At 34.2% G+C, this 17,394-nt stretch overlaps 2 protein-coding genes across 2 annotated transcripts; both read right to left on the bottom strand.

The window, feature by feature from the left end:
* Nucleotides 689–4,577, bottom strand: LOC18600208 (calcium-transporting ATPase 12, plasma membrane-type). Its single transcript, XM_007030526.2, has one exon. It carries the CDS (start codon nucleotides 3,964–3,966, stop codon nucleotides 961–963), a length of 3,006 nt encoding a protein of 1,001 aa, XP_007030588.2. The 5' UTR covers nucleotides 3,967–4,577; the 3' UTR covers nucleotides 689–960.
* LOC18600206 (calcium-transporting ATPase 12, plasma membrane-type) lies at nucleotides 10,894–15,485 on the bottom strand. The gene is made up of 2 exons (XM_018120617.1): nucleotides 14,926–15,485; nucleotides 10,894–13,787 (listed from the first exon to the last, which is right to left on the bottom strand). Exons 1-2 carry the CDS (start codon nucleotides 15,293–15,295, stop codon nucleotides 11,098–11,100), a joined length of 3,060 nt encoding a protein of 1,019 aa, XP_017976106.1. The 5' UTR covers nucleotides 15,296–15,485; the 3' UTR covers nucleotides 10,894–11,097.

The raw sequence follows: 17,394 nt of genomic DNA, 5'->3' as shown, positions 1-17,394 counted from the left end.
ATTAATTCATGTTGGTTGCCAAAAGGACAATTGGTGAGATGGTTTTAGTTCTACATAGATTTGCATTAGTAAGCTGGCAACAGAAAGAGAGGAATTCGAGTATGGGGTATGGACAACTCACTTTGCAAAGAAGGCACTAAAAAGTGATTGCCACTAAACCTAGTCTTTGAAGAGATCATTTAGCTTTGTTATTGCTACTTTGCAGTCAAAAGAGACTAAATCAATGATTTACTCCATGGTTAATGTAATAGGTGCCTTCCTCATTGTCTCACACAAACCAAAGATGATCAAACTGCTAATCAACTAAAGGGATGCTCTTTTCTTGAAGCTAGCAAATTCTAAATAGAACGCTAAAACGCTAATTAAATTTTCTTATATACCTTGTAGAGGTAAGCCTTTTATGGTGGAATATTTGGATTGTTTGAAATTTTGTGTTTGTGTACCTTTCATCATAAGATAGATTTATAAAGATTATTGTTCTTAAAGGAGCATGGACTACAAGATAAGCCTCACCTCATTATTGTGTCCACTAGAGAGAGCAAAAAGTTTTATGTCATATCTACTAGCATTTAATCTACACTAGGAAGCCTAACGAGCATGCAGTTGTGTTCACCATTAAAAGCTTAATGAGATATGTAATTTATTTGTATGCAGAGATTGTTTTATTTCAGTATGGTTGACTGCATGATAAGGTGGAAAACATGTTATTTGAAATTAAGACATGTATAAGCAAGAAATGGTATCTTGATTCCTCACTTAGAAGCTTACAATCGACACTTAAAATGGAACTAGAACCTAGATAACTATTGACAAGAATAAAATTGGAATCCTGGAACTGTAAAAGAAATAGCACTAAGGTTATCTTGTTATTCCTATTACCTAGATAAGAGAAGACTATCTCATGTGAGTGACTGACTTTTTGGGGATGCAAAAGCTCTTTGATCAGAGAATAGAAATGCTTCATACTGGAATCCACTGAACTAGCCAGCCAATTGGCCAGGATAAAGCTGCTAATCCAATACAAGAACCCCATTGCCCCCAGTTCAGCCTCTGAGTGTTAGCAAACCTCTTCAAGAATTCCACCATTACCACTTGAAGAATTATAGTTATGCCAATAATCCCAAGAAAGAGTTTGTTCTTGTGCAATCCCTTGAATATATTCTTTTTCTCTAGTTTCCTTGCATTAAACTCATTGAACACTTGGCAGAAGACAAAAGTGTTGAAAATGAGCGTGTTCTTGACCCTCTCATCCACACCGAAGACAGATTTTCCCCTGAACTGAAGGGTTAGTAGAACTGCAACTTGATACAAGGCTTGAGCGATGAGGTTCCGCCACATTATATTCGATATAAGGGGCTTGGATCGACCGACAGGTGGTTTTGTCATTAGATCATCTGTAGGTCGCTCAGTGGCCAAAGCTAAAGCCCCAAAAGTGTCCATTATTAGGTTCACCCACAACAGCTGGACTGCAGTCAGTGGGACTTCACCAGAAGATATTGCTCCAATAAAGTTGATGACTAGGGCAGCTACATTCGCTGTGAGCTGAAACTGAATAAATTTCTGAATGTTGTTGTAGACACACCTACCCCACCTTAAAACTGTCATCACAGAGGTGAAGTTATCATCCAAGATGACTATATCTGAGCTTTCTTTGGCAACTTCAGTTCCTTGGATTCCCATGGAAAGTCCAATATCTGCTTCCTTCAAAGCTGGTGCATCATTTGTCCCATCCCCAGTGACTGCTACAACATGACCTTTCTGCTTTAGACACTGTACCATCAGAAGTTTGTCAAATGGTGAGGATCTGGCCATCACACGGACTTTATTGATCTTCTCCATTCTCTCTTCTGGTGAGTAATTCCTGAACTCTATACCTTCAATTACAGCTTCATTCACGTCCTCGTGAGGTTGTAGAATGCCACATTCAATTGCCATAGCTTTTGCTGTGAAAACATTGTCTCCTGTGATCATCTTGATGTTTACTCCAGAATCTATGCAAGATTCTACAGCTCTTCTGACACCAGGACGACATGGGTCTTTCAAACCCACCAGCCCTACTAAGGTAAGTCTGCTTTCTCCCAAAACCTGCTCATTGTCTTCTGGAATCTTTGTGTGTGCAAATGCTATGCACCTCAAGCTTTTGGCTGCCATATTCTGAATGATTTTCCCGATTTCTGTCCTTTCTTCATCATCCATGACTTTAACCATTCCACCTCTATCATAATATTGTGAGCACATGGCCACTATCATCTCAGCAGCACCCTTCCAGTGTGTGTGTGTAGCACTCTCATTCTTTCTCCTTATCAAAACTCCACTCCTCTTTTTCGCTGAATTGAAGACTGCTACTTGGATGAGATCATAATCTTGCTTTGGGTTATCTACGTTCATGCCCAAATCTAATACAGCCCACGAGAGTATTGCTTTCTCAGTTGGACTACCAGAAATCTCAGGAAGTGATCTAGAATTTGGCTTATAAACAGTACCAGTTGTGTTTAAAGCAATCGCTTGTTGCAGTAACTCATGGACATTAGGTGCTATTTCTGTGGACATACTATCCTTCATGCATTCGTTTCCTAGCCAAAACTCAGTAACCTTCATTTCATTTAAAGTAAGGGTACCTGTTTTGTCTGTGCAGATTGTTGTGGCTGAGCCCATTGTCTCACAAGCAGAAAGCTTTCTGACCATTGCATGATCAGCCATCATTTGCTTCATAGAATAAGCCAGAGTCAGAGTTACCGCCAAAGGAAGGCCTTCTGGAATTGCTACCACCACAATGGTAATTGCTGCAGAAATAATGTTCACCACTGAGTTCATCGTGCTGTCTAGCTTGGTCTTGCCCCGGATATATTCTTTGTTTCCCTTGTCATCTTTTGTGTTTCCAGTGAAGTAACGGATGAGCAAAACTGCAAGAACAAGTATAGCCACTGTCAATCCAATCTTCCCAATATAAGAAGTTAGCTTGTTGAGGCGAGCCTGTAGTGGAGTCTCTTCATCTAAGTCGCGGTTTATGGAACTCATCATCTTCCCCCATGCCGTATTCATGCCAACAGAAGTGACAAGCATAAAACCAAACCCGTCGGTCACCTTTGTACCAGAGAGCATGAAAGGATTGTTGTTGCCATTGATCTCAACGTGGTCACTTTCCCCTGTCATGCTAGATTCATCTACCTTCAAAGAGTGTCCATCCAAGAACAATCCATCTGCCGGAATTTGATCACCAATTTTCAAGCACACAACATCACCCACGACAACTTCAAAGACTGATATAAATTGGCGGCGTCCATCTCTTACTACGTCCACTCTTATATCACTACTCTCATTTGAAAGTTTCTCGAATTGTCTGTTTTGCTTAAAGTTACTGACAGCAGATATGACAACAACTAGAAAGACAGCGAAGATAATACTCCCACCATCATGCCATCCGTCCTCTACGCCATGCTGCTTAATGCCAAAGCCCAGAGAGAGTATTGCACAAACCAGGAGTATGATAATGGTGGTATCCTTAAAAGCTTCAAAAATAAAGCTAAGAAGGCTTTTGATAGGTGGTTTCTGATACCTGTTGGCACCGAAGACATCCATCCTGTGTGTAAGATCAGCCTCATTGCCACTGATGCCATCCTTCTCATCAGTTTCAAGACTTACAGCAATCTTTTTCACTCCTCCAAGTTTACGTAGGTTCTCAAGGTTCTTCTCTCTTACCATCTCAGTGAGTGTTTTTTGATCAACCCAGAGAGAAGGTAGGTGATGATCGCTTGAGTCATGTTCATGGATATCAATGGCAATATAGGATAGAGTACGCAAGATCTGCTTATCGTTAATAACTTTCTTGTACAAAGAAACAAGAATCCTGGCAGAATATATGGCTGCAAAAACCGTTCGCCACCTTCGCTGCTGACGTTTTGCCACTGGGGTGTCATCTGCATCAGGCATGGCTGGTTCACCAGGTTTACGACATCTCAAAGACATGTTAAACGATAGGGAATGAAGGAGTAAAATTTTTTCAGAAGGACGAAAGCTTCTTCAGGGTTCAGAAGGACAAACAAGATGGAAATTAAGAAAGAAGTGCGAGGAGTCTTCAGGAAGTCAAAAAGAGTATGACCAAAGGCTAGAATACTAGGGTTGTGATGGGAAGGAAAACTAGGATCATTGCGTTTATACTCACCTATCGCCTTTCTTCCTGGAAATTTCATGCCTTCATTCATTGTAGCTTCCCATTAACTGCCGTAGACCAAATTAACTTTGGGTGGAAGAGTTAATTTGTTTTGCCTTTTTTATTTCCCTCCCGATTTCCTTGCCCATTATGGGTGAAGGAAGAAAGTTCTATGTAGTTTCCATCTGACATATCTGATACTGAGAGGAACAAGATATGATGCACGCAATAAACTCTTCCAGGGCATGCCAACGGGCTGAGAGGTCATACACTTTGAAGAAGAAACACGGGGGGGATGAACCTTGCTGGTTTTATGCTTCCACCCTTGTTCCTGGAAATAAACTTTTCTTTTTCATTCTCTTTAGTCAAGAGTTCACATTCTCTGTAATTACATTTCCCGTAATCAGTAAATGTTGTTTCAAATTTATTCAAATTATGTTAATTAAAAATTACATAATATAATAAAAAATCTAATCACAAATATTATAGAGATCTCAAATTGTCGTCCAGCTCTTTACCATGAAATTTACATTAGTTGGTGAAGTATGACTTTGTGGAATTATCTCAAAAGAGGGAAAATCTCGTGAAGTTCAAGTCAAGGCCATGGGGAGAGGTGGTGACATATTTTTCCTTTACTGTATCTAGCAATTTATAGCCCAATTTGGAAGGAAATATAGTCTTTAGTGACACTGTAATTTCCAAAATTGGCTTTATGTCTTTTAGGTTTTGGTGTCGAGAAATTTCAGAAGAAAGTATTTTTTGGGTCCTCAATCATATCCTTGTATTTAATTAATTGATTTATACAAAGTTAAAATATACTTAGTTTTATTTTGTTAGTCCATTAGGGTTTGTATTTAATATATTGTTAGTGTGCAGCTTTTATATATTATTAATAAATCAAATGTTGTCATCTTCTTAATAAATAAATATAAAAGTTGAAAATTCAAAAAAATAAATATTCATAATTTTAATAATCTTTTAAAAGATTTTCAAAGTTTTATTTTTACACATTTATAAAGTGATATTTTATATTTAAATGATAGTATATAAATATTATACACTAATAATGCATTAAAAATTTGAGATTAAAAACATAGTACGGATATCAGTATTAATTCATTCAAAAAAATTATAAATTATAGCTTCGTAATTAATATAGATACGATCGATTTTATAATTGAAAAAAAAAGAAAAGAAAATATATTTAGACAACTCAGTTTTCCAATCAATTCCTTTTAAATGTTGTTGTAGACATTTTGTCCCTTTACTAGCACGGAAAACAGAATTTCTTAAGATTTTTTTTAAACAATTTAGATTTTATATTGTTTTTAATTTAAAATATTTAAAAAAATTATATAAATTATCTAATTAGAGTTATCTTACAATATTATTAATTAGTTAAAGAAAATATTTATAATTATCTTAACATAAAAAAAAATTAATTTTACGCACATTCAAATTTGTTAATGTATTTAGAAATTTGAGCATGCTTAACGTATACAAACCAGCAGGTGACAATGTCGAATAAATTTCTATGAAGTGACACCTTATTTGGAAAATGGAGAAGACTCACCTTCTGATTGAGACTGACTTTCCATCCCATACCTTATGTTTTCCAAAGGATTGACTAGCATGCAAATCCGAAATTTCTTTACATTTTTTCTTCTTTGATTATATCCTTCATCAGATTGCTACCCATTGTCTAATTGTGTGAAAGAATAACTCAAGAAATTCTTGAAGTGAGATTTATTCGAATTTAAGTTTTTGATAATTATGTGGTTTAAGTTTGGAAACACATTAACTAGTATTGTTTGAAACCCGATCATTAAAAATTGAAATATACTTTTCATGTCTTCGCAATTTTTTTTTGATTTTTTAATTAAATAATAAGAAGTTTTAACGTAAATATAAACAGGTATTACGTGTTAAACTTTAATCGAATTTCGCATGGTCGCAACTTGAACAACTTTCAGGGTTTTGTATGGCACCTTGTATGACTTAAACCCACGTGTCGTGACACACGTACTTGCTCATAAAAGAAGAAAGAAAAAAAATTCTTTGTAGAAAAATTGGCTTAATTTCACATTGATTTAAAACTTAAAAAGAAGCACTCAACCTTTAAAGTCATGTCTAAAACTGCATTTTTTTTTTGGCTTTTTGCAGTAGTTATTAGCCTTTACAGAGCAATTTACATTGAATACAGTCATGCTAACAAAAGCATATCACAGTATCTAAACATTAAGTAACAAGGTCCTATTGCTCTTTGGACGTTTGCCCCATTGCTTTATGGAAAAACAACTTGATGATTAAGGTTTAAACACACCACGTCATTGCTTTGATAGGCAAAACTCTTTGTAATTGATTTGGAATTTAGATGGAAATTGATACCCCTTTTAAATGTTTTGATTAGACTAAAAGGGAGCTATGTACTACATCTATCTTTTAATCCATATTTAGGACATTTCATTCGTGATTACAATTTCCAATATCAACTTTATGTTGTTTCCACTTCATAAAAGAAAGGCCACTGAGAGGTCTTAGCTAAGAAGGCCTGCTACATTATGATATGTTTGTCTCTCTCTCTCTCTCTCTCTCTCTCTCTTTATATATATATATATAAGACCACAATTTTGGTCAATGTTAAGAGTTGGAAAGCTATTTCTAGTCCAACAGTAGTGGCTTCTACGCGTATAAGACTGGAAAACTGTTTGCAAATTTTTTTTTAAGGAAAAGCCTTTTACATAAATGAATATTTTCTATAAACGCGTTACTCAATACAATATAACATGAAGAGCATTTTCACATGATACACTAATTTTAGTCAATTCATGTTGCAATTATTTTTAGTTAATATCTTGATCGCGATTGTTTTGCGTTCTGTTTAGTTTTTTAGTGAGATGATATATGTAAACATAGTGACGGATTCAAAATTTTGTATGGAGGGTGACTAAAAAGTAATCATATAAGATTATAAATCAAGTCACGGATTGGGTTAATGATTCGATTCAAACTAACAAATTAATCATTCTTTAGGTAGTTAAGCAATGCATCTTTTCCTCTATAGGATCCTAACATATTATATTTAATAATGCAAAATATTCTAGTAAAGTTATGTCAAGTGCTCATACTTAGGTTAATCCAAGAAAATACATACTAAAGCCAAATCCTTCAAATTGTGATCAATAATGAACAATGTGTTATTAATTTTTTTGTAAATATCCATTTATGTTATCTATATCTAGATTTGGATGTAAATTAGATTGATCAACATTAGAATTTAATCCATCTAATCCCTTAGTATTATCTTCAATTTGTAAATTCTATTGAGATAAGGGGTTATTTGTTTATAAATAGGCATCTCATTTCATTTGTAAATACACACTTCAATAACATCTTCTTTCTCCCTCTAAATATTTTCTTTTTTCTCTTTCTTTAGTTGTTCTTTTAAGTTATCTTTATTTGTTCTTTTAAGTTATATTTCCATAACACGTTCTCAACATGATTCTCTAATTTTTTGGAATTAAACATATGCTTCCATATCTTCGAAGAACAATGGACATGGGCATATATTATTTAAATGTATCAAAATCAAATTTAATTGGTTATGTAGATGCAGAATATTCATTTGATCCATACAAAGCTCGGTCCAAAATAGGTTTCTTATTCATATGTGGAGGTATGACTATTTCATAGTGTTTTATAAAACAAACTATAGTTGTTACTTTTTCTAACCATGTAAAAACTTTAACAATGCATGAGTCAAGTCGTAAATGTGTCTGGTTAAGATTTGTAACTTAACATATTCGAGAAACATGTAGATTGTTAACCAAAAAGGAAATTTCAACATTGTTATATGAAAAAAACCCTACTTGTATAATACAGTTAAAGGAATGATACGTTAAAGGCAACAGAACAAAACATATTTCATCAAAATTCTTCTTCACTCATGATTTCTAAGGAAAATGTGATATTAGTGTTCAACAAATTCAGTCAAATAACGTAGATTTGTTCACCAAAGCCCTTTAACAATTGAAAAATTGGTATAAAAGATCAAAATACGTCGTTTTATAGATTTCTAAAATGCAATCATCAGAGGTATAAAATACGCACTGTACTTTTTTCTTTCATCAAGGTTTTTCCCATTAGGTTTTTCTTGATAAAGTTTTTAATGAGGTAGTATTTAAAAAACGTATTTTTGAAAAGAATTATATACTCTTTTTCCTTTACTTGGATTTTTTTTCATAAGGTTTTTTCCTTGTAAGGTTTTAACGAGACATATTCTTAATACAATGAATATTTAAGGGGAAATGTTATGAATATTTTTGTGAATATTCATTTATGTTATCTATAACTAGATTTAAATGTAAATTAGATTTGATCAACATTAGAATTTAATCCATCTAATCCCTTAGTATTATCTTCATCTTATAAATTCTATCAAGATAAGGGGTTATTTGCCTATAAATAAGCCTTTCACTTCATTTGTAAATACACATTTCAATAACATCTTCTTTCTCCCTCTAAATACTTTCTTATTTCTTTTTTTTAGTTATTCTTTCAAGTTATCTTTATTTATTTTTTTAAGTTATATTTTCATAACACAATGCATATTAATAGTTGAAGAAACTCATAGAACCTAACTTCGAGATTATAGTGTGACTTTTTGTTCAATCACTTTCAGATAAATTAAAAATACATAACAATAATTGAACTACAATATCTTTATAAATTCAAATATAAAAGAAAAATAATTAACAAATTTGGGCATACACAACAATAATTGAACTACGATATCTTTTATAAATTTAAATATAAAAAATAATTAAAAATTTTGGGCTTAGAAGGAATTGAGCCCAAGCCTTTAATTGAATGACAATATCTTTTATAAATTCAAATTTAAAAGAAAAATAATTAAAAATTTTGGACATACATAAGAATAATTGAACTACAATATTTTTTATAGATTCAAATATAAAAGAAAAATAATTAAAAAATTTCGATTTAAAAGGGATTGAACTCAAGCCTTTAATTGAACTATAATATCGTTTATAAATTCAAATATAAAAGAAAAGTAATTAAAATATCTGGACTCAGAAGGAATTGAACCCAGGTTTTTAAAATTTGATTTAAATAACTTACCACAATTCCAAATTAATTAATCAAATTTTTTTAGGGTGGCAAGGTTATATATTTTAAATTTTATACATATAAAAATAAAAAAAATTAAAAATTGGGGGGTGACGACTGTCACCCCTCTCCCTCTGTCCTTGCTTAAATAAAACGTTATGATGATATATAGTTGGATAAACCTAAGTTTCAATTTTTAATTGTTTCATTGATATTGCTTATTGAGTAGTAATTGATTTGATTTGAATTTTGATACTACTCCTTAATCCTTGCTGATATTTGTTGAAATGTCATGCCTTTTTGCTCTTAAATTGGATAATCGCAACCAATTGCCTGAGATTATATTAACAGAATAAACTTTAGATCAAAGAAACAGTTCTTTAGGACCTACCCTTTTGCAGATTTTCTTGTTACTATTCATTTTGGATTATTTGGGACAATTTTATTAGGTAATTAAGGCAGAAATTGGAGAAAAACTGACCATATATTTTCATCATTGCAGGCTGTTATAAGCTGTGTATGTCAAGGATTAAAAGCAATTCTTCCTTGGTTCTCAAGTTGGGGTCTTTTTTGTTTTTGGTCTTTCTTGGTTTTTTGTCGAGGTTGATCAGTGTGTAAATGTGTTAGGTGTCTTGATTGTGCAGATTCTCAGTTTTAAGGAGATGTTGTGCTTGGATTCCTATAATTGATTCATTGATTGGGTTTTTTGTGTAATGAAGAGACAATTTGCTTGGTTAAATGTACAGCTTTGGAAGGTAACTTTGTTGCCTCTGTTAATAAAATTCTTTACTTTTCAAAAAAAAAAAGAAGAAGCAATTCTTCGTTAATTACCTGATAATCTGCAAATGTTACCTTCTCAATAGACATGATTAACAATTGTTTAGGCAAAATCTTCCAAATTCAGTAAAATAATAATTCTTCTCAATCTTCTTGGACAAGTGATCTGTTTGCTTTCCCCCTCCAGCAAATTGGCAACAACTTTAGTGGCTACCATTATCTTTAAAATATCTCGCTGTTGGGCCATATGCACTCCAATCTTTAGGACTTCCTGCTGGTGGGATGGTACTCTCCAATGGTATCTGTTGCATGCATAAATGCCCTGATTATAGTTCTTTGGCAATCTCTTAGCACCTTCACTAGACCCCCCCCACCTCCCCTTCCTAGCCCTTTTGATTGCTTTTCTTTTTTCTCTTCCATGGTGGGGGTGTGAAGATAATATCTGGGATTCTGATGCGGTTGTAACACTCAAAGAATAACACTTTACATCCATATGATATTACTTTGAAGGAACTTTTTGATGTGTTTTCCTGGAACCTGCACTTTATCTTTTTCATGTTGGTGTCATTTTTGTTAGCTCTAGCTGGTGGAATATGGTGATTAGTTGCTTTCGATTAATTTCACAACTAAAGGCAAGAGGTATTGGCCCAAATTCTTCAAGTCAAGCCACTAGTTTAGGCACTTTCTAGTAAAACACAATATTTGCTAGTACTAGTTTGAAGTTGTGCTTTCCCTTGTTAATTATAATCTGCATGTTACAAACAAAAGAGAATGTAATTCAAAGCACATTTTCATGCATTTTGCAATAAGTATGAAAGCATTTGAAGTTACCCCAAAAATTCTGGAGAAAATTCCATTCATAACCAAAAGATGTGATAACTAGGAGCTAGATATATACAAGACATAGCTGGAATGTTCTGTTAAACAAATTGCTCTAGGACTAGTTATCTGTGACTACTGAAGAAGCTAAAATTAATTGTTAGTTTAACAAACCAGAGAGCAAAAAAAAAAAAAAAGAAGACAATCTCATAATGCCCCATATTTTATGATGAAGAAGCCCTTTGCTTTGGAAGCTGGCCGTCAACGGGAATGCACTTAACAAGCCAACCAATTGGCCAAGAGACAGCAGCAATGCCAATGCAAACCACCCATTGCTTCCAATCCAATCTCTCAGTATTGGCGAACTTCTTCAGAAACTCCACCATTACTGCTTGTAGAACCAAGGTAATTCCAATAATAGCTAAAAACAACTTGTTCCTTTGTATCCCCTTGAATATGTTCTTCTTCTCCAGATTCCTTGCATTGAACTCATTAAAGATTTGACAGAGAACAAATGTATTGAATATCAGGGTATCTTTAACCTTCTCAGCCACACCGAAAATGGATTTACCTTTAAATTGTAAGATCAGTAAGATAGCTACCTGATAAAGGGCTTGAGCAATGAGGTTCCTCCACATAACTCTGGTAATAAGTGGCTCAGTTCTACCCACAGGTGGCTTTTTCAAGAGATCATTGGTAGGTTGCTCAGTGGCCAAGGCTAGTGCGCCTAAAGTGTCCATTATGAGGTTCACCCACAATAGCTGGACTGCAGTTAGTGGGACTTCGCCAGAAGAGACAGCAGCGACAAAGTTGATGACCAAGGCAGCAACATTCACTGTCAGCTGAAATTGAATAAACTTTTGGATGTTGTTGTAGACACATCGACCCCACCTCAAAACTGTTGCCACAGAGGTGAAGTTATCATCCAAAATGACAATATCTGAGCTCTCTTTTGCCACTTCAGTTCCTTGAATACCCATGGAAAGCCCAATGTCTGCTTCTTTTAAAGCAGGAGCATCATTGGTACCATCTCCAGTGACTGCTACCACATGGCCATTCTTCTTCAAGCTCTGTACCATTAGAAGTTTGTCAAAAGGTGATGATCTTGCCATTACTAGGATATTTTCAACCTTTTTCTTTCTTTCTTCAGGTGAGTAATTTCTGAATTGTACACCTTCTACTACCGCTTCATCGTGCAAATTGTCATGAGAATCGAGAATTCCACATTCAAAAGCTATGGCCTTTGCTGTATGCATGTTGTCTCCGGTGATCATTTTGATGTTTACTCCCGCTTTTTTGCAAGATTCTACTGCTTCTTTGACACCTGGCCGACATGGGTCCTTCAGGCCAACAAGCCCCAACCACGTCAGTCCTGTTTCTTCAAGCTTTGTAGAAATCTGTTCATTTTCTTGTATAACATTTGTGTGTGCAAAGGCAATACACCTCAAGCTTTTATCTGCCATACTCTCAATAACCTTTCCAATCTGCATCCTTTCTTCATCATTCATGGAATTTGATATCCCATTTTTGTCATAATAATATGAACACATGGCTAGTATCATTTCAGCAGCTCCCTTCCAGTGAGTTGCTAGCACTCTGTCATTGCTTCTCCTTATTAGAACTCCGCTTCTTTTTTTCTCTGAATTGAAGGCCTCAACATGGATATGTTCACAACTTTGTTTTGGTTCGTCAATATTCAAGCCCAAATCCATCACAGCCCAGGAAAGTATTGCTTTCTCAGTTGGACTAGCATAAATTTCAGGAACTGATGTGGAATTAGGTTTATAAACAGTGCCAGTGGTGTTTAAGCCAACCCCTTCACTTAGTAATTGGAGGATGTTAGCTGCTATTTCTGAGCTCGGAGAATTATCGATAGATTCTTTGCCAAGCAAAAACTCCGTAACCTTCATCTCGTTTAATGTAAGGGTGCCAGTCTTATCAGTGCAGATTATGGTGGCTGAGCCCATGGTCTCACAAGCAGAGAGTTTCCGAACCATGGCATTATCCCTCATCATCCGCTTCATCGAATAAGCCAGTGTTAGAGTGACAGCAAGGGGCAAACCTTCTGGAATTGCCACAACTACAATCGTGACTGCTGCTGCAACGATACCAACAACTGAGTCCATCACATCATCAAACTTGGTCTTGCTTCCATTGTATTGGCTTTTCCCATTCTCATCTTTGGTGTGTCCTGTAAAGTAACGGATAAGCAAAACCAAAAGAACAAGTATTGCCACAGACAATCCAATGTTCCCAATATAAGTAGTCAGCTTGCTGAGGCGGGCTTGCAATGGGGTCTCCTCATTCAAGTCACGCCGTATAGAACTCATCATCTCACCCCATGCTGTGTTCATGCCAACAGAAGTGACTAACATGTAGCCATAGCCATCGGTCACCTTCGTACCCGAAAGCAAAAAGGGGTTCTTCTCATTAACCTCAACATGATCACTTTCTCCTGTCATACTGGACTCATCAACCTTCAACGAATGGCCCTCAACAAACAAACCATCAGCTGGAATCTGATCACCAATCTTCAAAGACACGAGATCGCCCACCACAAGTTTAAAGATTGATACAGGATGGTGTCTCCCGTCTCTCACCACTTGCACACGAATGTCACTGCTTTCATGAGAGAGCTCTTCAAACTGTTTACTCTGCCTGTAATTACTCACAGCAGAGACGACGACAACCAGGAAGACAGCTACAATGATGCTCCCACCATCATACCACCCCTCTTTCGGGCCATGCCGTTTGATTCCAAAGGCTAGAGAGAGGACAGCACAGACCAAAAGTATGATAATGATTGTATCTTTGACTGCTTCCAGAACAAAGCTAAAGAAGCTTTTCGCAGGTTGTTTCTGGTACTTATTTGCACCAAAAACTTTAGTTCGAAGCACAAGGTCGATCTCCTCACCTGTGGTTACCATTAGTTACCAAGAAACATGCTTAATGTCAGCCAATTTCTTGTCCCAAAAATATAAGCCTGTGTTTGGTAACAATTCATTTAAGATTAACATGCCAATTCCTACTTATAGTTGTCAAGAAACATTGATTTCTCTATATATACGTGTGTATGTATATATGTATGTACTACTTGAATATCTAAACTGATCTGGTACAGTTGTCCTACTGTTTTTCATAATTCGAAATTAAGTTACCGAAAGAAAATTTTTTCTGTGAAAAACACTTTAATGAAAACTTTAATGTTTTTTATTATTTGAATAAATTGAAAAAAATATTTTTTGAGAAGATGTCGAGGAAGGAAGAAGAGGGTGGAGGGTTTGTTTTTGAAAAATTACCTCAGGCTCCCTAGGTCAATGGGTGTGAACCAGAAATTTTTTCGGTTCACTTTTAATTTTCTCCTTCCAATTTATACTGATCACAGAAACAATTTACAGCATTCGAATAATATCATAAACATGCAATTCTATGTTCTCTAGAACTAATTCATATTCATTTCCTTGTATTCCCTCAAATTAACTACAAAGAAAAAGATAAGAACTTTTCTTAAATCCATGTTTATTTTGAGGGAGCATAGATGGATACTACATTAAGATAAAATCAATCTAATCATATAGTTTAATCATTAAATTGATATAAATCAATAAATCAGTAATATTAAAGTAACTATATATACGTCGAAAGACAAATATCTTTGATTTGATCTCTCAATTTGTTCGTTTTTTGTACAAAACATATAAAAATAAGATTATATTTTGAATAGGTAATAACCAAATTTAATTAACTTTCATATAACACAATAATTTATAATTTTAATAGTTTTAGTTTAATCTCATTACAGCCGAATTGGTTTGTTATTTTGTGTATATATGCAGGTTTGGTAAAAAAGTAAGTATTATGACTCTTTTTAGGCAGTTCTGTACTATTGTCATTTGTCGAGTAACTTTTGTAAATCTATTCATTAATCAAATATAATTTTAACTTGATGTAAAGTATTTAAATTCATATCACATCTTAATTAGTATTTACTTATTTTAATCAAATGTAAATATACTTTTTACTGAGAAAATGAATAAAGAAATTAAATTTACCATTTATTCCCTTCTTCAAATCACTTTGAAGGAGCGTGGCAACCTGCTTAACTCCTCCATACTGATCAGTCAAACTCTGCAAGCTCTTCTCTTTCACCATCTTGGCAAGACCCTGAGGATCGACGTCGAGGATAGGCACAAGTTCGTCGCCACTTCCTTCAATGTCGATGGTAACGAAAGAGAGGGATCGCAAAAGCTCGGCATTTTTTTCCACAACTTTCTTAGTCAAGCCAACGAGAAACCTAGTCACGGTTATGGCCGTAACCGCTACCCGCCACCTTCGTCTGTAGTGCTTCGAAGCTGGCGGCGGAGGGTCTTCTTGGAGGAGCATGGAGGGGAATTCGCTCGGTTTTCGCGACCTGAGAGACATGCAGTAAGAGGAAAAAAAAAAACAGAAAGGAAGAGAGGGTTTTGCTCTGGGCTTAGAGAAGGAACATGTACAGGTTTTATAGCGACGATTCGATTCTCGTCATCAAAGATGAAGTAAACGCGTCAAGGAAGTTGCACTGTAGCTTCCTCGACCAAAAACCGTTACAGTATTTATATAGCATGAACGATCAGATAAAGCATGAGGATTTACAAGGAAGGAACAAATTAAAATTCTTCTTGTGGCTTTTTAAGGCTAAGTTTCTAAGTTTAGTATATTCTCTAATAATAAGGGCTTTTTCAAAAAAGATAATAATCTCTATGAATATTCGTGTATTTGATTTAAAGGTACATATATGTGTTACTAATAAGAAATAAAGTGAGATTTTAAACTTATAAATACGAGTCTTACTTTATGTAATAGCAAGTTTTTTGGATTGTCAATATAAACCCGCGATACATGTCTTGTTAAATATATTGATAAATAATATACTAACTAAAAATCATGTAATTTAGATGAGACAACTACCTAAGCTCAATGTAAATTTTAATTATAGAGTACAAGAAAAATGCTTCAATCACACATTTTGTATGTCCTAATATAGATAGTAATACTTTAATAAATTTAATTTAAAAAATTGTTAGATTTAAATGTAAAGGAAGGAGGGGAAATATATTAAATGACAGAAGTTTATCTAAGCATATATGTATTAAAAAAAAACCGAATAAATTTATTTGATTGAAAATATTAAGTATATGATAGAGGACTTGTGTGCATAGTTTAAATATCTGGCCCTCTCAATAGTGAAACTTCAAGCCTGTGGATTCCTCATTCTTGATTTTCCTTTCTATATTTATAATTCCATAATATAGTCCCATATCTGGTCCTCTCAATAGTGAAATTTATTTTGATTCTGTTCATATATTGGTATATATATGTAAATAAATTCCATTTTCCTCTTTATTCTTCCTTCTCCTTTATCATGTTTTCAGATTATGGGACAAGTCTTAGACTTTACTACTTCAAATGTCAATTAAGGCCTCCTTGTGTTGCAAGATTTTGCAAAAGAGTGGGACAAGCATAGGATTGTGGGATGTGAAGTTGGCAAGAAATTTCCACTTAGATATTGGGAAGTGAATGTGATTTCTCTTGGTCTCTAGGTATAATTTCTTGTCAAAGAAGAAATACCCCCAAAAGGCCTGCATGATCACACCCTATGTCTAAAGAGTTGTTAAGACTTGTCTCTTATCAATTTATAAATCAATGACTTTGAAATTGACTTAGTTGAAACATGATATCATGTGCTTTGTGTCAAATTGATATAATTTTCTTTAGAATTCATATATTTCCATCAACGTACTGAAGGGGGAAAGTATATATATATTTATATATATATATATATATATATATATATTTCCATTTATGGATAGTTTAATGTTGGCAATAAAAAATCATAGGAGTGATCTTTGGGTAATAGCAGAAACATGTTGAAAAGAACTTCCAAAGAGAGATGTATACATGTCGGGAAAGAGAAGGTCCTATAGAATCAAATATTTTCACTAAGAAGCATGTGCATTATGCACCATATATAGCAAGTTCCCACTGATTTCCTTATTGTACATAGCAGGACTTTTCCACCATTTTTTTATATAAAAAGATCCAAAAAATTCAAACCCAAACTTGGAATTTGAATTCTGAGAACCTTTAAGCTTAAATTTAAAATTTTAGTGTGATAATCCGATTAACACAGTAGTTAGATTCTACTAGATATGGTTAGGAAAAGAAGAACAGGAGGCAACAAGATATAAAAATAAATTTGCTTTCTTTCAACCTTTCATCTTCATCATTTTAATTAAAAGGCAAAAAATTAGGTTTTTCTCTTTCTTTCCTTTTCTTTCCCCTTTCCTTCTACCAAACATTCTTAAGAAAAATTTAAATAATAATAAAAAAGAAAGTGGATTCCTCCACACCTTGATGGGATAAGGCATCTCCATTTGCCTTCGAAGCACGTTTCTCACTAATTCCCTTAGCCTTTCAATTATTTAGTCTAAAGCTTTTTTTTTTTATTTTATTTAATTTAAAAAAACATATTTTATGCATCC

Source organism: Theobroma cacao, chromosome 5, assembly GCF_000208745.1.
Source record: "Theobroma cacao cultivar B97-61/B2 chromosome 5, Criollo_cocoa_genome_V2, whole genome shotgun sequence".
Classification (NCBI taxonomy): Eukaryota; Viridiplantae; Streptophyta; class Magnoliopsida; order Malvales; family Malvaceae; genus Theobroma; species Theobroma cacao.
Note: the sequence above shows the minus strand (reverse complement) of the source record. Positions and strands in the feature narration are given on the sequence as shown.